Source organism: Gopherus flavomarginatus, chromosome 14 (assembly GCF_025201925.1).
Source record: "Gopherus flavomarginatus isolate rGopFla2 chromosome 14, rGopFla2.mat.asm, whole genome shotgun sequence".
Taxonomy (NCBI): domain Eukaryota; kingdom Metazoa; phylum Chordata; order Testudines; family Testudinidae; genus Gopherus; species Gopherus flavomarginatus.
In genome coordinates, this window is record NC_066630.1 from 13,350,365 (window position 1) to 13,376,352 (window position 25,988).

General features: G+C 40.9%; 1 protein-coding gene across 16 annotated transcripts in view; it reads right to left on the reverse strand.

The window, feature by feature from the left end:
* The window catches only part of WWOX (WW domain containing oxidoreductase), a 696,419-nt gene extending 674,616 nt beyond the window's left edge, over window positions 1–21,803 (reverse strand). For all 16 annotated transcript variants that reach the window (XR_007769336.1, XR_007769335.1, XM_050922872.1 and 13 more), the window contains exons 1-4: window positions 21,652–21,803; window positions 17,872–17,936; window positions 16,114–16,171; window positions 9,384–9,562 (exon numbers count right to left, since the gene is read on the reverse strand). Coding sequence is in view for 14 of the 16 variants with exons in the window: in XM_050922872.1 (XP_050778829.1) it covers window positions 9,384–9,562; window positions 16,114–16,171; window positions 17,872–17,936; window positions 21,652–21,758 (409 nt within the window). In the remaining 2 variants the exon portion in view is untranslated. The remainder of the gene's footprint in view (window positions 1–9,383; window positions 9,563–16,113; window positions 16,172–17,871; window positions 17,937–21,651) is intronic.
* Between the last annotated feature and the right edge of the window lie 4,185 nt (window positions 21,804–25,988).

Sequence of the window (25,988 nt, forward strand, 5' to 3'; positions counted from 1 at the left end):
TTGGGAGGTTCAGAACACATTATTCAACCTCTGATTTATGAAAAAAAGAAGTAATCAAAAGGAACATCTCAGTGGTTATTTTAATTTATATTTGCTTTCTGCTCATAGATCCAAGAAGGATCAAGCACCTTGTGATATTCAAGAGCATCAGCGCATACCCCAAACAAAAAGTGTATATGTTTCATATACGAGAGTTTGTCATTTTCTACCTATACTGGAAAGCTTTTTGGTGAAGGAGCTAGCTGGCAAGTACCGGAGACCTGAAAACCTCTCCATAAGCAGTTTAGAAAGTTGTTGAAGACAGTGGTCAAAACTATTCTATTATCCAAGTGTTTTGAGACTTGCAAAGAGGATGAATGCTACATATCTGCCCTTACATGAAGCTCCTTGAAGGCAGATTCTGAACCATTTTTTTCAAGTTGTTGAGCCTGTCACAAACACAGGTACTTTAAAGTCATTCTGATACATATGATGATGGTAAGTTCTCAAACCCTAGTGAGAAAACATAAGATTCTTGAATTTAGAACTTTTACTGGGATTATGAGACGCATCATTCCGCCTGTAAAAGAAGCTGCCATTGGCCTCAATTCTGCAGTGTGATGTGACTAGATGGACCAGCACACAAGCATCATATCACTAAAGCAGGGCCCTTAGTTAGCTTTTGTCTAACTGTACAAGCTTTAGATACAGAGAGAGAATAGACACTGTTACTTACAATGACCGTATCTAAAATTATGCTTTGATGGTAAACTTTGGGCGCTCCTAGAACTAAATGTAAACATTGTGTGTGTCTTTGTCTGTCTTTCGAGGGTTGTCATCTCAGAGTGTTCCCCCTCCCCCACCCCCATGGCTCGTGATAGCATTGCAGGCATTCCCTTTTCAGGACTCCTGAAGAATACTGTTCTTTTCCAACACTGCTGGACTAACACCACGTCAAATCGAACAATTAAGATCAAGACCGTAACTCAAAAGATTCTGGCTCTGCTGCCTTCTGTGAACCCAGGCTCTTCATCTGTCTTAATCTTCCTTCACAATGGCAGGCTCTCAGCTCCAGAATCCCTACTAGAGTTCAAATGGCCCAAACAAAGGACCAACACAAACAATGTCCACCCGCCCCTTGGCTTCTAGATTCTCTCCCAATTCCCTGTCCCTTATTCAGTATAGGGGCCCCAGGGGCACTACTCTGGGCTTTCTTCTCTGGGGTCTTTTTCCCTGTTCCAGGGACTACTGCAGGAAACTACCCTTTCCTACAGCATCTTGCTGCAGACCTCTCTTCTGCTCTGGGCTTCCTCTCTTTATGCTCAGCTCCTTCCTCAGGTGGGACTCATCTTGGTGGGGGGAGGAGAGAGAGGTTCCAGTTAGCCCTTTCATCACTTGTGTGGGATATATATACACACAAACCACAACAATGTGTTTAACTGGAGTGGAGAGATATTCCTGAGTTTCCAATGGTCTGAAGTTCACATATTCCCCTCAAGGTACCAAATCTCAAATGTGTCACAGATCCAAGGCTGAATTTGGCTAGCCCACTGCAAATGATTTTTAATTTTCTGGGCAAAGAGCAAGTTGAATTCATGATTTTTGGAGAGCAGACTGATTTTCAAAAAAAGGTAGATGTTCCATACTGATTACGGGTTTGAAATGTTAAAGTTCCAGGTGAGATGGATTAGTAGGCTGAGAGCAAGACAGACAGTCAAAGGTGCATGATAAATACAATCACCTAAACATCATGACCACCTATGAACAAAACCTCATCACCCATACATTAGCATGGTGACAGTATGCAAATTAATAGATACTTACTTTCTTGGGGTAAGCAAAGCTTTACAAGACAGATGTATTTAGGAACATACAATTGTCATTTTGAAGCAAACCCTAGCTATAGCACTTGCTACTGTGCTATATTCATTACATATACATTCCATTCAGAAGATACATAATAGCAGTGCCCAAAGCGAAGAGTTTTAGCTAACGTAGAGAATGTATTCCCCAATTCCATAGCCTAATGCACAGATACTACTTGTTTGTTTAAGCAACAAAGAGTCATCAATGAGTATAATATAATTCAATTTAAGACAGACTAAAGGGATAGAGGTACCACCTATTTTTTTGTAGTTAAGATGAGCAATGCAGGTTGCTTAGTGTTATCTTTGTTTATATAAGCAAGCCTTAATGAAGCATGTCCTCTTCTCTTGAAACTTAAATTATAGTTAAAAATGGTAATCCAAGACAGACTTCTGGATTTTAAAACTTAATACTGTACTACAAAACTAGGAACTAATTAAGCCCTCTATTTAATCTTTATTAACAGCTGTCTCAGGCTAGTGTTCTAGTAATGACATGCAAGTCAAACTCCAGTACACAAGGCAGAGCCCACTTATAACCACAGGTAATTCAGACAAGGGTGAAAGAAGGGAAATACACATCTTTATAAAGCCTCTATACATACAAGGGCCAGTTATCCAAAACAGATTAATAAATTATACAGCAAAAGCTTAATTTTGATATATTAAAAGAACATATCCTCATTCTAGGCACCAATATGATGTTACAAAACTTTTGAATACTGCAGCTTTGTATTGGCAATAGTAGAAACAAGAAATAGTAGAAGAATAGGACCTCACCCCTGACTGGAGTCTCTAGGAGTTTGCAATACAAAATAATATTCTATTTAACAAAAGTGTTAATACACAGTTACTGGTTTTGAAATAGTGGAAATGTTTGCAGATCAACTAAGTTTATGGACTGAAAAAAGGCTTTGTAACTCAAGAGTTAAGAAAATGCAGCATGGACAGTTCGTGTTCAGCACAAGAGTTTTTGGAATTTTTTCAGTATTTGGTTAAAAAAGTAAGCTGCACAAAGCCAAGAATGCTTTTAATTTTCTGAGGTCACCTCTGTGTTTGATTTGGGCATTCCCTAAGATATGTAATTAATAGATTGCTTTGACCTTGATATAACCAAAATAGGACTATTTCCCATTCTTTGAATACAAAAAGCATGATGGCTTTGTAAAGAGAAAAAATGAAACTGATTAAAAGAACAGTTTCATACAAGATGGCTTCTTAAAAAAAAAAAAAAAAAAAGTTTTCCAAAGTCTGCCCCAGCTCAAAAAGATATGTGGTGTGCCGAGTCTTCATTTATTCACTCTAATTTAAGGTTTCGCGTGCCAGTAATTTATTTTAACCTTTTTAGAAGGTCTCTTTCTATAAGTCTATAATATATAACTAAATTATTGTTGTATGTAAAGTAAATAAAAAGTTTAGAATTTTTAAGAAGCTTCATTTAAAATTAAACTAAAATGCAGAGCTCCCTAGACCGGTAGCCAGGACCCAGGCAGGGAGAGTGCCACTGAAAGTCAGCTTGCATGCCGCCTTTGGCATGCGTTCCATAGGTTGCCTACCTCTGCTCTACAATATGCCAGTAAAATAGCCTAAGTAGTACTGTGTCATTTATATTTTACTGTTCTTACATAGTCTAATATTCACAATAGATTAGGTAGCCAATGTGTACTGTATAAAAAATGAAGCTGAGGTACATGCAGTTTCAAGGTCATTTAGTATAGCCTTAGATGAGCCTTAAAATGTACAGTAATAGTTGTGTAATTCAGCTTCCTACAAATATATAAACCACACCACAGGCTCCCTGATATTAAAAACAAATACTACTAAAAATATGGACATTGTGTAATTTGGCAGAACTGATTACAAACAAAGTTGAAAATATTGTATCTTCTTATAGATCAGAACTCAATGAAACAACTAACATACTTCTCATATTTTGAACTTAAATGCTGATAATTAAAAACACATAATATAAATACTTTTTTTGAATTTTTGTAATGTAACAAAAAACCACAGAGGAGGAAAAAATATAAAAGATCTCTTTTGTTTAATATTTTCAAAGGTCAATACAGCCCTCTAGTGGGGAAAAAACAAAAACAAAAAAAAATTAAAGAATTATTTTTATTTGTATGCATGATTCAAACTAAAGGACTCTTTCTTCGTAACCAAACTAGGATTCTAGTCCTTCAAAAACTTAACTATGCATTAACTATTAACTATGTATTGCAAGTAGTCTCACTGACGTTAAAAGAACTACTTTTTGTGTGAGTAAGTCTCTACAGGAACAGGGTCTGTTTCTAAAATTAGATGGGTTTATATTACAAGACCATTCATAGCTGAAGTTAAAATCAATCATAATATAGTGTTGCAGTACACCAATAATTAACATTTGTCTGACACAATATTTAGAACATGAAAATTCAGTCCTGGCTAAAACTAATCAAGACCTAAATAATGTTTATCACATGGCTAGAAGAGATCTTTAAAATGAAAGGAAGAAAAACATTTCGTATTTACCATCCTCACAACACAAACACCAGCATTAATTTTAAAGACGTTGGTAAGCATTCACTCCCTGATAAAAATCTAAGTATTTTAGAAAAATTGCCTCAAGCGAAGCAACTAGTGGATATATTTAATAAATTCTTTTCAACATAAGTTTTACATCTTTTCACTTATTCATTATATATTCTAAATATACCTCGGGGGGGACAGACGGGACTATTTCTTGAATATGTTTTATGGTACCCTTTTTTTTTTTTTTAAGACTAAGTACAACAAAATATATAAAGATATGGGAAAGCAGCCATTAGATAAAACCAAGAAATCTGAACTTGAATTCCATACTCTCGTTAACAAGTTTTCCTCATAATGGAACCTGTAATGGCTTAATTGTTAGCTTTAAATAAGAAGATAGATGTTAAAGGAAATATCTGATGGGAGGGAGAAATAATTTGTTTGAAAGTTGGATATATTGAAAGAATTGCAGAAAATATACCACCACTTCTACAGTTAGTAGTACAGCCATAAACTGTTGAACTGTATATCAGTTTACATCAAGTAAAATAAGGAACATCACTTTAAAAACTACACAAGTGTTCTGTAATCTTCACAACAGACTTCTGTAGTAGATATAATTTTTCCCATTTTATAGATGAGCACAGAGGTCAAGACAATAAGTGAAATCCTTATCCTGTTAAAATCAATGGGAGTTTTGCCAAGGACTTTGATGGGGCCAAGATTTCATCCAATATTTCCCAACATGAGATCCTAAGGTTGAGCACAAAAATTAATACTCAGGTAACTAAATAAGTGGCTCAACTTTCAGAGGTGTATGGCACCTACAACTCCTAGTGGACTCTGTAGAAACTTTGTCCCTGTGAAAAATAGGCAACTTACTTAATTGCCCTCACACAGATTTAGTTGCTTAGCTTTTGAGGCCCAACTGTATATACACCTAGACTAAAGGCGAAATCTTGGCCCCTTCGAAGTCAATGGCAAAACTCTCACTGACTCCAATGGAGTCATGATTTCACAGTTTGTCGCTCATCCACACCCTGAGCTGGAGTATAGTATGCAATACTATAACAAAGTTTTTCAAACCTAAATAATCTGAAACTCTTGTCCAGAAAAGGATTGCATTCCCTAGAGTCTATGAATTGTAGTGACAAATCCCTGAATTATCTGACCTTCCTCAATATTCCCATGACAGTCAGAACATAGAAATTGAAAGTTGAATACGCTTAAGACCCGAGAAGTCATTTTGTTTTTACACATTGTATCTTTATTTTTTCCTACTTTGCCCCTCAGTGACAACAGTGACATTATACACTTTGAAAGTGATTTTTTTCCACATACATTTACTAGATCAGGACAATTATATAATAAAATTCTAGTAATTAGTAACCTGCATAAGCTTCCATGTATTATACCTATTGATAAATTATTAGAAATAACTCAACAGTTTGGTTTTTTACCTTTAGCATAATCAACTGATTGTGTTGGTGAATGAAAGAAGGTTTTTATTCTGGGTTGTTTAGTGGTTTTTTCAAAATGCATTCTCGGATTTGTTTGAACTCCATCTTTTTTGCTTAACTCATTAATGTAAAATGTCAAAAGATACGTTTGAGCAAAAAGAAACAAATGTAATGAGTTCAAAATATACATTTGGTCTTTTGGAGCTAACTGACGGTCATTATGAAATAAACAAAGTTCTCTACCCATGATGCGCAGAAACTCCATTCACTGAGACAGTCAAATCAGTCTTTAAGTATGTTGCAAACTGATTTTGATGAGAAGCCTTAATATTTCATTATTTTTAAAAAAAAACACAACATTTGAGTGCTTCTGACCTTATGAAATTTCAAGCTGCCAAGGCTGAACAAAATTTTCTTTTAATCACTTTTTAGCTAGTGGAACACAGCAATATTTTCCTCTAGAACAGTGTTTCTCATGCTTGGGACGCCGCTTGTGTATGGGAAGCCCCTGGCGGGCCGGGCCGGTTGGTTTACCTGCCGTGTCCACAGATCCGGTCGATCGCAGCTCCCACTGGCTACGGTTCACTGCTCCAGGCCAATGGGAGCTGCTGCAAGCGGCGGTCAGTACATCTCTCGGCCCGCACTGCTTCCAGCAGCTCCCATTGGCCTGGAGCAGTGAACCGTGGCCAGTGGAAGCTGCGATTGGCCGGACCTGTGGACACGACAGGTAAACAAACCGGCCCGGCCCGCCAGGGGCTTTCCCTATATCAAGCAGTGTCCCAAGTTTGGGAAACACTGCTCTAGAACATCCAATCACACTAAAAAACACAGAACAGAGTACTTTATTTTCAGAGCATTATACAACCACTAACTAATTAATCCTCAGAACACTCCTGCGAGATAGGGAAGTACTATCCCTGATGCATACAGAGGGCAAGTTACTTACCCAAGGCCCCACAGCATTACAGTGGCTGAACTGATTTCTAGTCCTATCTCAATCTTCTAGATAGCCCCATCTCAACAGATCTTCAAGACTTACAAGATACATCCAAATGGACTGGAAAAGAACATTAGCAGCCATGCTCTATGGAAGCAAAGGAAGAGGGCTCCCCTTCACAGTAAGCAGTGAAGGAGAAAGCAAGCCTCACACTGAGGCCTCACAAAATCAGGACAACTCAGGGTGCCCAAACAGCACAGGACTCTACTTGATCCCCCTGTACCCAAGTCCCAGTGGCCTCACCCTTGAAACATCTTGCTCTCTGGTAGTTGTTAACTAGTGCTGGATGTAGAGATGGAACCTGAAGTGATGTCGAAGACATTACAGTATCTGAGAAGTCTGAGGCTCATAGGCCATGTCTTCACTTCACGCATTCACATAGGATTCAAGTTCGACTGAGAAAAACCATCTGGACTTCAGGTTTTCTGAACCTTATCGTCACAATTTGAACCAGTACAGGCCCAACATTTCGTTCACTCCATTAATGCCACTAATGTCATTTGTTGCATTACCCTGACTGTTGCAGAGGCTTTAAAACAAAGAGAAGGGTGGCTAAGGATCAGGTCACCGAAGGGGTCTTGATCATCCAGGTACAATCAAGTTGCTGAGAAGTCTGCTCTATGAGGATGAGAGAGTGCTGAATGTCAATTATTCTGTGCAGCCTTTTCAGATGCACTTTTGTAATTAATACTACAAGTTTTCCAGTCAGACAAGGAGCCTTATTTATTTGGCTATTTCCCACGATGAGGAAAATGCTCAAAAGAAAAATGAGCAAAGCACAAGACACTCAGATTTTCAAACAGTCCATATAGTTAGCCATACTTCCTGCCTAGTCTTGCACACCCACTTATGCTTCTATTCTCTTCTTAATATATAGCAGAGCCCATTTATCCATCTAACTGGGACCAGGACAGATCGGATAATCAAAAATTCAGATAATGCAGAGAATGGGCAAATGCAAGGCTGCAGCGCCATCTAGCAGCCAAAGGAGAGATCGCCCACTTCTGGACCTGTGCGTGCTGGTAGTTCAGTTAATATGGGGAACCAGATAATGGAGAGTCAGATAAACAGGGTTCTAAAGTAGTTTCCTGCTAGCTTGATAGGTTTATATAATAGCCATTGGTAGCAAGCACTTAGTCCCGCGGTGCATGTATTTAGCTATGACCTCCCAGAACGGCAAGTTGGGTGGGGAAAAGGAAGAGGAACCACAATACAAATCCAGACATCCTCTCCAGATAACAACAGTTGCCTTTCATAAGCATCACAAATCTGGATGAGGTGTTAAACCCTTTGACTACAGTATCTCTATAGAAGCGTGGAATACTGTTTCACTCAACATGTTCACATGATAAGACTAACCTCACCTGGTTCAAGGTTAAGAGAGAGAAGAGCTAGGTTATTTCTGAGATACACGGTCTCAGATTATTAGCAATGGACTCAATTAAAAATACTCTAAAGGGGGGCAGGAGAAGCTTTGATTGATTTATCCCCCAAATTTTACATATTTTTAAATGTGCACCATTTGATTAAACAAATTTAGTTAATAATTATATAAGCAAATTTGCTGCATGAGGTAAAGCCAATTTAGAGTAGTACTGCAAGCTCTGGTAATGTTTACATAAATTTAAAGTTATTCAGTTAACGATATAAAATCTCCCAAAAACAAATTTAACCAGTAACTGACAATAAGAAAAGCTTAGAGCTTGTTGTAGCCTGAAAATACTGTTTCAGAGAATGTTCCCTTTCAAATGATTTAAGGATGAACTGCACCAAAGGAAATTCAGACTGACACTTGGTCCAAAAATCCTTTCATTGTTCAAGAGAGCTGCAAGCTGGCCATGGGTCCCCAAGGTGCAATCTTAAATATTTTTTTTTTATTTAATCTGCTTCTTTTTTTAAAAAATAGCTATAATTTGCACAACGACTACAATTGTGATGATTCTACAACTCAAAACGTAGACTACAAAAAAGGACGAACAGCAATTTAAATTTTAAATAAAATTTTGGAGGGCTCAGTGGATTATCTGCACAGGCCTGAGAGAGAACCAAGTTTAATACCTAATCCCCATCCAACTGTGTCTCAGCAACTTTGGCTCCTCCAAAAAAATCAAACAGCAGAAACAGAAGAGATGTCTTGTACAATTTACTTTTACTACAAATCACAGTGGCAACGACTCAAACCAAGGTAGTGGCTGGGGCAGGGGGGAAAGACTGAGGTCTATGGGATCCTCTTCTGAGAGAAAAGTAATTAAGCCCTTCTTAAATTTCATCAAAAAAAAAATTTTTTTTAACTACTCAGTAACTTAAAAAAATGCCTTAACTATACACTGTCTACACCTATTCCAATGCCACCATACAACCAACTACTGCAGAAGATGAATGATCAGGATGATTTGGGAGAACTAATTCTCCAAGCAACTTAATCTTAGTAATAATAGGTGTGAATTCAATCCAGAATTAAAGAGTGAATGTACATTTTTAAATATGACCTAACCAATGTTAGATCAAAACGACTTGCAACTAGATGAACCATAATATTTTACTCACTTAAGTGTCACATTGACCTACCTAGTCCAGAATTCGCTCCAGTGATTATAACCACTCTTTCACTCAAATCACGACCCTGAAGGATTTCCATTGCAGTACTGTTTCCATCATATCTCTGTCTAGTCGTAGACTTCACTGGATTATCTTCAACTGTAAATGCCAGTCTGGGGTCAAGGTACGTAGTCCTTTTGTTTATATGGCTGTAAAAATCAAAAACAAGATTTCAAACTAATTTTTGTTTCTTCTATGCTGTGCAGTAAGGTTGCAAGCATTAGGGAAACACTGAAGTGTTGCCAATTTTCTACAATAAGCATGTCTTATTAATATCAAGAATGTTAATAACAGAACATGTGACTTGTTCTCTCCTTTTTACCTCAGGGACAAAGCCCTTTAAGAGTTATGACTTGTCTATACTTGAAACACTGCTGCAGCATAGACACTACCACCACAAAACGGAAAGGGTTCTCACGTCACCTCAGGTAATCCATCTCCCCGAGAGGCAGTAGCTAGGTCAAAAAAATTATTCTTCCATCAACCTAGCGCTGTCTACATCAGGGGTTAGGTCAGTATAGCTACATCTTGTAGGGGTGTGCATGTTTCGTACCCCTGAGAGACACAGCTATGCCGATATAAGTTCCCAGTGTAGACCAGCAGTCTCCCATAGCGAATTGCCATACCCAAACAGTCCAATCTCATGATAGCTGTACGGCTACTCTTTACTACAGACCAGTGGAAAGAGAGAGAACTCAGATTTTTCGAACGCTGTCATCATTTGGCTGAAGTGAAATCTAGCTTTCCCTTTACTGCTGCAAGTTGGAGGCCTTTAAGATCAAAGAATAGAAACAAAATAGTCAAGTGCTTACTGATTCCAATATAGGATCGTTTATGCTACTTCCCACTTCTCACCACCTCATTTATCCTTGCTGTCTGCATTCTACTCTTCACAGCAAGTCATTCCAACATGTTTTGCTTGCTTTTAAGTGACATGTGAGTGTAAAAATATTTAGCATTTCTAAGTGCAAAATTATCTTCATCTTCACTCTATTTGAGGTGGTCAAGGCACTTCACAAACGTTAACAAATTAAGCTTCACAACACCTATATAAAGTATATGAGGATTATGATACCCAGTTCACAGAGGGGGGAACCAGAAGTGAGTCAAAAGAAGTTTAGCCTGTAGAGGAGCTGCAACTAAAACTCAGATCACACTTGGCTCAAATTCCAGTGCTTTAACCACACCTTCATCCGATCAAGGAACTGTGAAATATCCATCCATTGCTGACAGCTCTTTCAGGTAATATTTCAGTATTCCACAAAACCTCCACCCCCTTGTTAAGAAATGGCGGTTCCACTTTGCTGCACAATGAGAGATGTTATCCAAAAAGAGGGAGAGATGTGCTTGAGTCAGTTTTATTTCCACGTGACCTGTTAAGAAGCAATGGGGCAGGACGCAGGCTGAGCCAGGCTTATCTGAGAGTGCCTGCTTATATAATTCTCTCTCTCTCTCCAATGAGAGCTCTTTATTGCTTTGCTAGTGTCAAGTTCTGTTTACAATACGTTCTGAATTTCGATGTGCTCACTCTGTCAAATGAGAGCTGGTAAGATGCTGCTGCACGGATTGCCCCCGCCCCGCTCACTGTGACTGGGTCCTGGAGGTGAAACCTGACCCCACTGAAATTAATGAGAACTCTGCCAATGTTCGAAAGGGCTATACCTCTGGACTCAAACTGTAGCAGGATCCACCACCACTCCACAGCCAAATAAGCTGGAGGAGGAACAGAAGCAGTATCTGCATCCTTGGTCACAGCCTTTCCCCAGGAACAGCAGGACTAACCTGGCAGAGCTGTTGAGCCAAGTGAAATTCAGAATTTCTGTCCCAAAGGAAATTCCAGCATTTCAATTGAAATGTCCACATTTTTCACGAAACACAAACTCCCACAATTTCAATTCAGAAAAGATTAAATGGATGGGGGGAAAGCAGTGGACGTGTTATTCCTTGACTTTAGCAAAGTTTTTGATACCGTCTCCCACAGTATTCTTGCCAGCAAGTTAAAGTAGTATGGGCTGGATGAATAGACTATAAGGTGGAGAGAAAGATGGCTAGATCGTCGGGCTCAACGGGTAGTGATCAATGGCTCCATATCTAGTTGACAGCCAGTATCAAGTGGAGTACCCCAAGGGTCAGTCCTGGGGCCGGTTTTGCTCAGTATCTTCATTAATGATCTGGAGGATGGCATGGACTGCCCCCTCAGCAAGTTTTCAGATGACACTAAACTGGGAGGAGTGGTAGATACGCTGGAGGGTACGGATAGAATACAGAAGGACCTAGACAAATTAGAGGATTGGGCCAAAAGAAATCTGATGAAGTTCAACAAGGACAAGTGCAGAGTCCTGCACTTAGGATGGAAAATCCCATGCACTGCAAAAGACTAGGGACTGAGTGGCTAGGCAACAGCTCTGCAGAAAAGGACCTAGGGTTTACAGCGGATGAGAAGCTGGATATGAGTCAACAGTGTGCCCTTGTTGTCAAGAAGCCTAATGGCATTTTGGGCTGTATAAGTAGGAGCATTGCCAGTAGATCAACGGACATGATCATTCCCCTCCATTCAGCATTGGTGAGGCCTCATCTGGAGTACTGTGTCCAGTTTTGGGCCCCACACTACGAGAAGGATTTGGAAAAATTGGAAAAAGTCCAGCAGAGGGCAACAACAATGATGAGGGGGCTGGAGCACATGATTTATGGAGAGGCTGAGGGAACTGGGATTGTTTAGTCTGCTGAAGAGAAAAATGAGGGGGGATTTGATAGCTGCTTTCAACTACCTGAAAGGGGGTTCCAAAGAGGATGGACCTAGACTGTTCTCAGTGGTACCAGATAACAGAATAAGGAGTAATGCTCTCAAGTTGCAGTGGGGGAGGTCTAGGTTGGATATTAGGAAAAACTTTTTCACGAGGAGGGTGGTGAAACACTGGAATGGGTTACCTAGGGAGGTGGTGGAATCTCCTTCCTTAGAGGTTTTTAAGGTCAGGCTTGACAAAGTCCTGGCTGGGATGATTTAGTTGCTGTCGGTCCTGCTTTGTAGCAGGGGGTGGACTAGATGACCTCCTGAGATCCCTTCCAACCCTGATATTCTATGATTTTTAATGGAAACATTTTAACATTCCTGAAATTGAAGTGAACAGAAATGTTTCACTTTGAGTCACTTTAACATTAAACTGCATTTTCCTATTGTAATGCTTTGACTCTTGGGAATTGCATTTCAGAAGCCTGAGGCCTCCATTCTCCCCTCTGTGCCAGGCTCCCTATCCAGGCCACATTTCCCATGGTGAACCAAGCAGAACTTGATCAGAGGGAAATCTACATTCGATTATGGGAGATACAGCCTGCCAGGGAGTGGAGCTCAGCCCAGCCCATAGGAGAGACCGGGGTTTGAACTATAACTCCCATAAAGCAATCTGCTGAAATAGAAATGCAATGTGATGTTTTATTAAACTGATTCAAAATTCAATTCAATAAATCTTCAACAAAAAAAGTATTCTATTTTGGGTTGAACTGGCCCTAAATGAAATACTTCATTTAGATTTCCCTCCCCAATGGGAAAAAAAAGAAAGTCTGGCCCCCCAAAAAAAAAACACCCCACATTCCCCCCACCCACTCCATGGAAAATTTCTGTTTTGCAGAAACCGCATTTTCTGTCAGAAAATCATTCTGACAAAACAATTCTCAACTCATTTCTGATTAATGATCATCACAACAACTGTGCTCCCCTTGTGTGAGCAGATTCTAGAGTATGGACTGTAAATATTCTCCCCTCTCTGCTGATTCATTGTTTACTGAAACTACCTCCCTTCTCCTCTCTACCAATGTCTATTCAAAGCCAGACTCAGTATTCCTTATGATCGTTCGTTCCTTCCTCTCTTTCCTCTTCCTGCTCCTACGACCTCACCCCTCCTGCTGTTGCCCCTTGTTCAACCTCTGTCCTTCCCCCTGAGCCCCCCACATCTTTTAGATTGTAAACTCTCTGGGGCAGGGATTGTTCCTTCTGTTTTTCACAGCATCCAACACATTTTGAGCACTACCATATTCTAAAAACAGACCAACCAATTACGGAAGCGTGGCAGTCCATATAAGCAAAGTCACATATAGAAAGTGTGAAACAGGCTTTGCTTTACAAAAACTGATCCATATAATTATCTTTCTGAGCTGAGATCACAAAATCAAGTTCCTATTGAATTTCTTAAATTACTTTTCTGGCTAAAAAGAGACAGCCTCACCTACTCACACTTTGAAGAGGCAGGAATTTTGGTCTACCAGAGTCAAAATTTCTTGTATGAAGAATTCACAATTCTTTCTGTCCTGACTTTACAACAGAGGATATTAACATATCATTGGGTGTTCTCTTTGGGAACCCAATCTTTTGAATCACTCCATTATTCCTCATTTCATTATTATTATTATTTCCCAAATTTGTTTCTAGCTGGGAGAGGATCCTGGAAATCTATTGGTATCATAATTACAGTAACTCCTCACCTAAAGTCGCCCCGGTTAACACTGCTTCCTTGTTATGTTGCTGCTGAATTAGGGAACATGGTCGTTTAAAGTTGTGTAATGCTGTCATAAACAGATAGTTAAGGGTAATAGAACAGGAGTACTTCATATCTCTTTTGCCTGTAAAGGGTTAAGAAGTTCAGTGAGCCTGGCTGTCACCTGACCAGAGGACCAATCAGGGGATAGGATACTTTCAAATCTTGAAGGAGGGAAGTTTGTGTGTGCTGTTAGTTTTTGGTTGTTGTTCTCTCTGGGGGCTCAGAGGGACCAGACATGCAACCAGGTTTCTCTCCAATCTCTCTGATACAGTCTCTTATATGTCCAGAATAGTAAGCACTAGGTAGATAACGGGAGTTAGGCTAATGTTTGTTTTCTTTATTTGCAAATGTGTATTTGGCTGGAAGGAGTTCAAATGTGTATTTGGCTGGAAGGAGTTCAAATTTGTACTTGTATACTTAGGCTGGGAGGGTATTCCCAGTGTCTATAGCTGAAAGACCCTGTACCTATTACATCTTAAATTTACAAAGATAATTTTTTACTGGTTTTTCTCTCTTTAATTAAAAGCTTTTCTTGTTTAAGAACCTGATTGTTTTTTTATTCTGGTGGGACCCCAGGGGACTGAGTCTGGATCCACCAGGGAATTGGTGGGGAGAAAGGAGGGAAGGGGGAAGAGAGAGGTTAATTTTCTCTCTGTGTCAGGATTACTTTCTCTCTCAGGGAGAGTCTGAGAGGGGGAGAGAGGAGGGGGGAAGGTGAATTTTCCTCTCTGTTTTAAGATTCAAGGAGTTTGAATCACAGTGATCTTCCAGGGTAACCCAGGGAGGGGAAGCCTGGGAAAGGCAATGGTGAGGGAAAGGGTTTACTTTCCTTGTGTTAAGATCCAGAGGGTCTGGGTCTTGGGGGTCCCCGGGCAAGGTTTTGGGGGGACCAGAGTGTACCAGGCACTGGAATTCCTGGTTGGTGGCAGCGCTACAAGTACTAAGCTGGTAATTGAGCTTAGAGGAATTCATGCTGGTACCCCATCTTTTGGACACTAAGGTTCAGAGTGGGAAATTATACCATGACAAATGGTCACTTATAACATTGTTTGGCAGCCGCCTGCTTTGTCTACTGCTTGCAGAAAGAGCAGCCCTTTGGAGCTAGCGGGGGAGGGCTTGGAACCAGGGTGGACCGGCAGCCACCCAGCAGGCTATCAATTGTCAGGCAGTTCAGCTGTCCCTCCTCCCACTGCCCTGTGCTGCTCCTGCCCTCTGCCTTGGAGCTGGTCCCCAGAGCCTCCTGCTTGCTGTGCAAGGTGGGGGGAGGGGGAGCGTGAAAGGGGTGCTAATGTCAGGATGCCCCCCCCACTCCTTTACCCCATTCACAGAGCTGGGGGTGAGGGGGACACACAACAGGGCTCAGGACAGAGGGAGCTTGCTGGCAGCAGCTGCTGTCTCAACTTGCTGATCTAGTTAAAAAGGCAACGTATTTAAAGTGGGATCAGTGTACTTAAAGGGGAAATGCGTGTCTCTCTCACACATATGGTGTGTGTCTCTGTCTCTCTCTGCCATGCTGTCCCCCCTCCCTCCATTCATGCGGCCTTTTAGAGTGTGAGGCCACATTAACAACGTGTTAACCCTTGAGAGCTCAGCCGAGTGCTAGTTCATCATTTAGCAACAAGGCATTCCCTGGGAAACATCTCATCCTCTTCCACCCTCTGACTCCCGCACATCTACCAAGCTTCACAATCATCATTGCTGTGTACAGTATTAAATTGTTTAAAACGTATACTGTGCGTGTATATATAAAAAATAGTCTTTTGTCTGGTGAAAAAAATTTCCCTGGAACCTAACCCCACCATTTACATTAATTCTTATGGAGAAACTGGATTTGCTTAGCATAGTTTTGCTTAAAATAGCATTTTTCAGGAACATAACTAAGACATTAAGCAAGGAGTTACTGTATTGTGTTATAGAATTAAGTTTTAATCACTCTCAATTCTGCACTGCAAGTTTATACTTATGTTTACATGAAACAATTTACTAACTTGGTGGGGAGGGGAGATTTGTTACATGCCTAAAAGTTTAAAATGTTAAGTTTTTGTTTACAGGTTTCTGTGTATTTAACTCAAAGAATCATAGTATTGCAACTCACTTGACTGATCATACATCTTGTATGTGTCATCATCCCTCCTATTCATTCATGATCTATGTTTTCAAGTACTTACTCCACAAAGTAGACTTGTCCGTTTTCATCTGTTTCTTGCTCCCACCCATATGGCAGATCTAGAATACAGAAAATATAACTCCTGGCATTGCTGAATATGGGAAACATATACAAGCATTTCCATCCCTAGTACTCCTACCTGCTTGACTTGTACACTGAAGCTAAGTTTAAAAACAAGAACTGCTCACAAACCATCAAAACAAAGGAAAGGTTCTCAGATGAAAGGTATAATATTCAGGAGATCTAGAATAAATAATATTTGTGGCATATGGTCATTACTAACGAGGATATAGAGATGTTTGCAGGAGGCTAGTAATCCTTTCACAAAATTACTTTACTTGCAGTACAAACCCACATGATTTGATCCTGACTTGTAGTATGTTGCACATGTCCCATGCATTTTGGGCAGAGCTGATGTGAATGCACGATCAAGTACAGCAGCTATCAAAATACTGGATTCTGCAATATTGTATATAATGCACATTACATATATGAACATGAGAATAAGCCCCAGTGTATGGCAGACAATACCGTTATAGGAGGTGATATGTTAAAGGAAAGAAACGATAAAAAGTGTAACAGAATATTTTCCTACAAACCAAATCTTATTATAAAATACTCATTAAAACGTTGAAATCAAGGAATTTTCCTGCTATTTCAAAGAAGCTAAACTTGGCTGAAAATATGAGCTGTAATTCATCAGGGTGGTGGTTCAAATATACTGAAAACGTTCTAATTAGGTATGTGCACATTATTGACAATATATGAGACATCAGCAGCACATGAACAGCCTATCCCTTTGTTTAATGGCTTTAAAGATTTTACTGACACAATAAAAGATCACATAAAAAAACCTCAAATTTAGTAATAGAGTCCCTCCTTGGCATGCCTATTTATAATGCTCTCATCCTCCCGCCCCAACCAAAAAGTTACGAATATCCCTTTAATATTAATCTACTGAAAATGTTAATATGCATCATCTAGCCTTAATGCAGGACTGTTTTTCAGTATATATAAAACTTTGCCTCCTTTAAAATACACTGTTTTTATTTATCCTCTATATTTATTGAAGCTTTCCCCTGATCAACAATCTTTTTGCTAAGCAAGATGAGATCATATTAGTAAATGAGGGATTTTATTCTCTCCAGTGCTGGAGCTGGGCTACCACAGGCAAAGGGAGGTTTCAGGGAACCAGTCTGGGTTCCTTGATTCTCAAAGCACGCTAACCTGAGCCACTGACAGAAGGTCCTTAAATGGGCACTTTCCCAGTGGCAGATTACTGAAGTTCTGCCACGCTCTCTTCCTGCCCACTCCTTCCTTGACATATACCTAGCCCAGGTGTGAGAGACATGGAACAGTCTGCGGCACTGGCAGGGAATTCTCCTACACAAGCAGAATTCTGTGCTGGCATTCGCATCTGAAATAAGGTCCCTTTGTGTCACCCAAGTGGCGGAAAGAGGCCATAACACAATTCACGAATCTTGCCATGAGTCTCTGCGTCCATTACAAGGACAGTAAACAGAAGACCTTGGCACTTCTGCCTATTCTTTGCCTTTATGTAGAAATAAAGTCATGTAAACTAATCCACATACACAGGCCCCCGGCAAACATGTCGGGCCCTGGTGAATCAACAGGGCTTTACTTACATAAAGTAGCTGACAGGATTGAGACCAAATACAGCATAAATCGGCCATCTAGATCCTCCATCCATTCTGATAATTACTTGTAACTTACTGTGTTACAAAAGCCCAACACAAACCTCCTGCAACGCGTTTTCTCTTTCCAGATTTAGGATGCTCCCATTGGGTTTTCTCTTCAAGATGACTGTTTAAAAAAAAAAAGGATAATTAAAGAGTAACTTAAAGATGCATTTCTATTATTTACCTGCAATACAATATATCACCATAGTAGTGTTCCTGCTGCAATCTGATTATATCTTTCTGTGGTGTAAACCTCTGAGGAAAGAAATATATTCCCCATACATATTAATAACATCCCCTCCGTTTAAAAGAAGTTTCACGAGTGCTGCCTCAGGTAACTAGATTCTATGGTGCCAGGCTTTTGAGAAAAACCTAGTCACACAGAACAGAAGCCACTACAATTGAAACACAAGTTTGGATCCAAGTCTCATTTCTCAGGCTGGCAGGGAGCAAACAACCCCTCTGGATGATTAAAGAGCAACATTAACAGACTCAGAGATTGCGTACAAAAGCCGCTGGCCTTAAAGGGAAGAGCACGAAACATGCCACCATGAATGGGATCCACAGGATTCCAATGGGAATACATAATAAAAAAGTTTGAAGTCACAAAAATCCTTTTCAAACTTTTGCCCAAGAAATTTTCATATGTAAGATGTGATGTAAAAAAGAGCTGGAACTTCCACCTTAGCAAGTGGAAGTCATAGCAAGTCTTAAAAGAAATTTATCAGTGAGCCCAAAGGGAGGAACAGTAGTTAATTATAGGCCAGCAAACCACTGATTTATTCATTACTTAGTTATTTAATAAGATGGAAGATAGCACTAGATGGGATATAATGCCATTATTCACTTGAAAAATATTCATTGGAACAGATCTAACAATACCACTTAGCTTTCTACATTTGAGCTCAGGTAAACAAGCAGGGCCAAATTAAAGCATATAGATTATAGACCCACGCTTACAACACCAGCTTGTTATTAAATCAGAATCTCTTCATCTAAAAGATAAAGGGCATTTCTAGCCCCCACATCTGGGAAGAAAAGCTTGAAAGCATGCCTCAAGAGTAACTGCTGCAGTGGTGTCTGCCCAAGTCTGCAGGCAGCTAGAAACAATGGCTCTGTGAGGTATGACTTGACCCTGGATCTCAATAGACATGCTAACCCACTGCTCTGGGGGCCTCTGCAAACACCACCTGAGCAGAAGAAAGAGTAGGATGGACTAGAGATGTTCACCTAAGCTGAAACACTCCAGCAGCTGGATTAAGTTCTGTTGCTGCATCCCTGATACTGCTTGTGCATCTCAGTGGGTAAGAAGAAAGAGGATACCTTCTAATACCACAGGAGAAAGAAGGGGCTCCATTCCACTGCCCCTCACTCTCTACCAGTGTGTGTGCATACTAGAAATATTGATAGCGTGATCACATTTGTACAAAAATTAATGATAGGATCAATATAAATTTCTGACACCTATGTATGCAGAGGAATAATACTAGTTTACAGTGCATACTGGTAAGTTACTAGAATACTTGGTCAAGACATATGCAGTATAAAGTTAGATATTTCTGGTAAAGGGAGAAAATACAGGTACATGTTAAGGCTACTGTCAGCAAAGTAAACTTATAGGAAGAACTGTGAATAAATAAGATCCTGAGCATGCAAGACCTATGAGGATGCAGAGCCTTTAGATCTTATTTCCTATACATGGCAAGTGTAACATTAATTAAGAGGATAACAGGTTATTTAAAAAAAATTGCCATATAAATAAAAGAGACCAAAATATAATTACAAACCAAACATTTTCTTTTAAAAAAAAAAGTCAGCAATATTTGCATATATTGGGTCAGATTTTCAGCTGGTGTAAATATGCACAGCTCCACTAACTTAAATAGAGCTAACCCAACACCAGCTAACAGTCTGACCCACTGAGTGAATTCTTTTGCATAAGGTACTTCGCCTGTGGTTTAGCATATTGTTTTAAATTATTGGAAAAAAAATAAAATATGTGTGTGTACACACACACACACACATGCCAGATCTATACTAGGAGTGGTTTACCAGTATAGCTATACCAGTATCCCACACCAGGAAAGCATTCCTAGTGTGGCCACAGCTTATATCAGCGAAGCTGTACTTAGTCTTGGTATAGCAGGGGTTCTCAAACTGGGAGTCTGGACCCCTCAGGGAGTCACAAAGGTATTACATGGGGGGTCGCGAGCGGTCAACCTCCACCCCAAACCCCGCTTTGCCTCCAGCATTTATAATGGTGTTAAATATATAAAAAAGTGATTTTTTTTTGTAAGGGGGGGTGCACTCAGAGACTTGCTGTGTGAAAGGGGTCACCACTAAAAAAGTTTGAGACCACTGTGGTATGGCTTATTACAGCCTCCCGAAAGAAATAAGCTATGGCAGCAAAACTGAAGTTTTGTTACTCTACACTAGGGGCTTTTGCCAGCACAATTATGTCTGACAGAGATCACATGCATAGGATCTTACTTAAAAACATGCTAGTAATGATTACCAAAAGTTGGGCTCACTGAAGTTGGTGGGAATAAAGAAAAAATTAAAATCTAGATGGAATAATTTAGTTTGTGGAGAAGAATTTTTTTTTTTTTTAATTCTCCTCACATGCTAGACAAGGTAGGAAGTACACTGGGGAGTGCAGAAGTAGGGAGAAGAGAAGTCATTTGACAGTACATAGGAGAAAACACTGGCACTATATTTTTTTCTTTCCACAAAGGGAGATCATGCTAGCATTATAACCGGAGCCATCATTCAGACTTCAATACAGATTGACTTCACTGCCATTCCATTTAAGGGAGCCTTAATAGAAAAGCAGGGAAATTCCTCTCACAGGTCAGCCCTGTAGTGCATCTGCTCTTGCTAAATGCCCAGAATATGGCAATGTCTAGGCTTAACATTTTCATAATGGCACAGGGTGGCAGCTATGGGCCCATGAATCACCCAGCCAAAACTCTGGCAAACCTCAACATCCAGATTGAGCTACACCCCTATTTATCACTTTCAATAGCCACCCACCCACAGAATATTTTGGAACCTGTTTCTCCTCTCCTGCACAGGACAAAACTGAGAGCATCATGATCCCTTATGTCGGACACTATTGCCCCAGTATATATACACAAATATCCCAAAACATATGAAAGTTATATCCTGAGCCCAAAAACTGTACAGCAACATTGCCCCCAAACATGCCCTGTGTTACAGCCCTCCCAGTGGAGTTTTACCCCTTTTACGTAGCACTCTATCGTTACCACTTACCAGGTAAGAGACTACAGCTACACCTACATGTACTTAGTATTACACTTATTGATCCCCACAGATAAAGCAGAATTTATTCCATTCCCCTTATCCCAGTCTCCCCTGATGTGTAGGGCATTCCTGCCCCCTCCCCTTCTCTCTATCTAAGGTATTTATTTGCCCCCTTAATTACCATAGTACCTTACTGCACCTCACACACTAGTAGATTTATCACCCCAACACCCCATGAGGTAAGTATCAGATTAGGAAACTGACATGCAGTGAAACAGGTGACTTAACTAATTCCAGTTCTCACGACCCACCCTCCCACATAGAGCTCTCTACCCACCCCCGTTTATGCTTGTGCTACTCTGTGTAAGGAAGAAGCAGCTCTCTGCCCCCGCCCACACACACCCTTAGGAAAGGCAGCAAGGATAGATGCAAAAGGCAGCTACTGTGTCCTTGTGCCTCCCCCATCCCCAGGGCGGGAGAGGGAGAGGGAGGGGCAGCTCCGCGCCCCTCCGACCCCCGGGGTGGGAGAGAGAAGAGAGGTCAGCAGGGTCCCGGCGCGGCGGGTGCCCCCTTACTTAGCATAATAAACCCAGCCGTCCTTGGTGGTCCGCTCCTCCCAGCCGGGCGGCAGCTCCTCCTCGCTGTCCGTGTCCTCCAGCCCCGCGTACTTCAGAGCAGCCATTGGGCCGAGAGGATCCAACCAGCCCCACAGCAACCGCCACCGACTCGTTCCCTTCGAGGCTCCGCCCCTTCCGGTGGACTCCGCCAATCGCGTGGTGAGGGGAGCCCGGTGCCCCCTGGGAAATGTAGTCCGGACAAGAGGGGCGCGCCGCACAGGTGCTGTGCGTGAGGCGGGCGCAGGGAGCCCCACCGCTGCAAATAGACACGTTCCCCGGGCGCTGCCCAGCTTGCAGGTACAGCGCCCACACCTTGGCTGTAAAGCCGCGATTCTCAGCCCGCCTCTCCTTGGAGCTCTTGCATGAGGGCTGGGCTCACAGTCTGCCTGAGCGCGCCTGCAGCTCTCACGCTGGTGCCTCCAGGGCGGCTCAGCGTTTGTGCGAAAACGCGAGCTCATGTTGGAATCGTGATGTCTCCTGACTCTTTTCGCCTGCATTACAGAGTGAGAGCGGAGAAAAGCGTGAAGTCGGTGGAGCCTAAAGGTTCAAAAACCCAAATCAATTGTAGCACTTAAGAAATCCTCATTTTAAGCCAGTTTCATCATTTAGGGGATTCAGAGTCTGGTTGGTTGTATATGGTAGGTTGGTGCAATTGGAAAATACTAAAACCCACAGCATTAAATAATCAAACAAGATAGTTTCCAAATTGCATGTTGGCATCTGATCATTTTTCATTGCTCTTTTCTGAACACTTAGATGAGGATCACTGAGCTTGCTAACTTTTGTACACTAGTGGATGCCACAGGTTTACGCTACTTGATGATTTATTTAATCGCTTTTTGGTTAGAAGGAAAAATCATTGACCACGACTTTGTCCTAGACCACTTTTTTGCTCTATTTGCCCATTTTAGTTTCTGTAGCTGCCAGGCCAGCATTGCATTACCTTGCCCTTAGTGGGCTAGAAATACATTTGCCAGTTCCTCAGAGCTAACAACTGCATCCAAAATGACACTTGGATAGGTCTCAGCCCCTGCCTTCACTTTACTGCAACTTAGGACTACTCTGCATGACCAGTGCATGGCCCATTTCCCAAGACTGGGCAGCAGGATGACTGCAGTGATGTATGGCTATTTGCTGACGATGATGACTATTGTGTCCCCTTTGTATTAACTCTCCAGCCATTCATTCAACTTTGAATCATGGAGAGTAAATGATCATGGTGACACATGGTCATGGTCTAGTGATCAATGTGTAAGCCACATAGTAGCTGAGGGCAAACAGCCAAGCAACATGCTTATAGTGGAAGCAACCAAGAGATACAATAACTTGTCAGGGGCTAAGGTTATTAGACCACAGTAGTAATACTGTTAGTTAGTACCATCACATTGTTACTGCTTCTTTTTAGGCAAGAAATAGTCTCTCTGTTTCTTTCTCTAGGATTTGTTAGAATAATACTTTACACTTCTATAGCAGCTTTTATCAGAAAGTATCAAAATGCTTAATATTTGTTAATATATTAAGTTATAACACACCTCATGGGTGTGGTGTTATCCCTCACTGGGTTGTTGGGGCACTGAATCACAGCAAGATTAAGTGACTAGGTTGAGGCCACACAGCTGGTATGTGGTGGAACCAGGAATAAAAGTCAGATGCCCAGCCCTGGGCTTTAAACACAAGACCATACCTTTCTTTGTGAAAGCAAAGAATAGGCCTCAGGATAAAGGAACAACGCAAAAGCAAGTTTCATTATTAAAGAAAAGTTAAGTTATTTTCCTGCCATAATGAAGTTAAGACAACATGAGCACACGCTTTGGCAAAAGATTCAAACAATGGAGAAATTTATGACCACAGATTAGAGCTTGCCAAGACCTCCATTTGGACTCAAGAACTAGGATATATACCTTACTCATAGCTTACGTAGCGCTCAGCCTGGTATGGTATCAATATACCATAACTTTCTTCAGGGAAAAATCTCCTCTCTTTGGTGGCTTCAGACCACCTAAATGAGCAGTCTCCATAGGCTCCTTTTTCAGATCTGTGGAATTGGAAATCCTGATAACTATACATAGTAATCAGGTCTGCTGCCTGTGAACATTTATAATGTCATGGGTCATCAGTGGGGTTAGAACCCAGGACTTTGGTCTGGTAAATACCGATAGAGTCTGGAGTACTTGGGATATAGAATTTGTCTCCTGTAACAAAGTCCATCTCTCTAAGAGAGAGACACTCAGAGTCTGTGTTAAACAAAATGTCTTCATTCTTCTGCTAACCATATTCTGTTGTTCTTCAGCCTCTTCCTCCTCACAGTCATTCCTTGAATGAGTGAGCAATACAGACTGCTGGGCTGTAAATGTAATTATTGGACATTGCAGCAGATGGCACTGTAGATAAAGAAATAAAGTTGAATATGCACTATTGGCGCTATACAGCTCACCTGCTCCCCAATAATTGCATACCCATACCTGTCTGTCTGCAAAGACTTAAATTAGTTCCTGGCCTGCCCTTCCATCACTTTGAAGGCCTGTTTGAGAAGTGACACTGAAGCAGTTCCTCATGTCAGTCAGTCATAAGAGGTGTTGGCTATGGATGTGCCAATTTTTACAGCAGAGAACTTATAGTAGCAGGGCTGGGAGTACTGAAAAGCACTGCAACAAGCTCCCTGCTGGGTGCAGGCATCCAAAAGGGAAGGGGCACTTCAGTGACATGCTCACCTCTGACCTGCCAGCCCTGGGAAGCGCCTACACGAGTGACCTGTGACAGAAGAGTGTTCCAGATCTACCTAGTAGCTAAAAAGGTCACTTGTTTCAAGATTGTAGCTCCAAGGTTTGAAATCCATAAATATTAACTTATCGGTGACTACTGGCAGAAAGCGGTTATTTTAAGAGTGTTTTCTCCTCTCCTCGCTACCTCCTCCCAACAATCAATGGCTGAAGTTGCATGCTGCTAGGTTAATTGGAATATGGAAATTAGTTGTCAGCCAGCTCTCTTCTAAGGGGGAATCGAAGATATTCAGCCTAAGTATCTATATATCCTAAGATATGCTAACACAGGGTAGGAAACCTATGGCATGCGTGCCAAAGATGGCATGCAAACTGATTTTCAGTGGCACTCAGAGTGTCCAGGTCGTGGCCACCGATCTGGGGGGCTCTGCATTTTTATTTAATTTTAAATGAATCTTCTTAAACATTATAAAAACCTTGTTTACTTTATATACAACAATAGTTTAGTTCTATATTATAGACTTATAGAAAGAGACCTTCTAAAAACATTAAAATGTATTACCGGCATGCGAAACCCAATTAGAGTGAATAATTGAAGACTCGGCACACCACTTCTGAAAGGTTGCTGACCCCTGTGCTAACAGTATGCAAGATTTAATGTCCTAGTAAATAGTCCTTCAATATTTAAAAGGGTGTCACCGTGCCTCAGTGGCTCACAGCCAGGAATACCAGATTCAGGACCATCTGCTGAGAAATAGGGCGGACTCGCTCCGGATGTGGGATAATTCTATCATTAGATTATAGCAAACCAGTAACAAAAGTAAACAGAAGTTAACAGGAAGTCAAAGATGCAGTCTGTTTAGACATTCCAGCTGTGTCTCACCACCCAGACATTGGACTCTATAATGAGTAATTACAGAAAACCAATTTTATCAAATATAGGGTCTTTCTAATCTCAAGAGATCAGCCCCTTAGCCAGGTCAATATATAACTCAGCTCTTACCCAATAATCACACTGCTGCCAATCCTTTATTAATAAAACTTTAGATTTTAGTTACTAAAAGAAAATAAGAGAGTTAATAAATCATATACATACAAATAATTGCAGAGTCCTTATATCAGGTTTGTTGCAGTGATGGAATAAACTGTAGGCTTGTAAAATTTCTCTGGTATCTTCCAAAAAAATTTTAGTTGTAAATCTATGGTCCAGAGAATGAGGGCAGCAAAGAGGCAAAATGGAGAAATCTCAGGCATCTTTTATACCCTTTTCCACGTGCCTGGAAATGTATTGGCTCAAACAAAGCGCACAGCCTTTGTTTGTCGAAAGTTACTAACCCAAGATGGAGTTGAGGGTCACCTGAGCATATCACATGTCCTCACGTGGTTTGATGGCTCACCCATATTCTTGCTGAGACATCCATAGGAAGAGGACCTGGAGAGTTGATTCTTCTTAATGGTCCATCAAGCTTGAATAGTTATTCACAATGGGCTGGCGAGATTGGGGGTGTTACCCCAGGAACAAACACATTTGAGATACAGATACAGAGCCAATATTCATAACTTTAGATACACTGA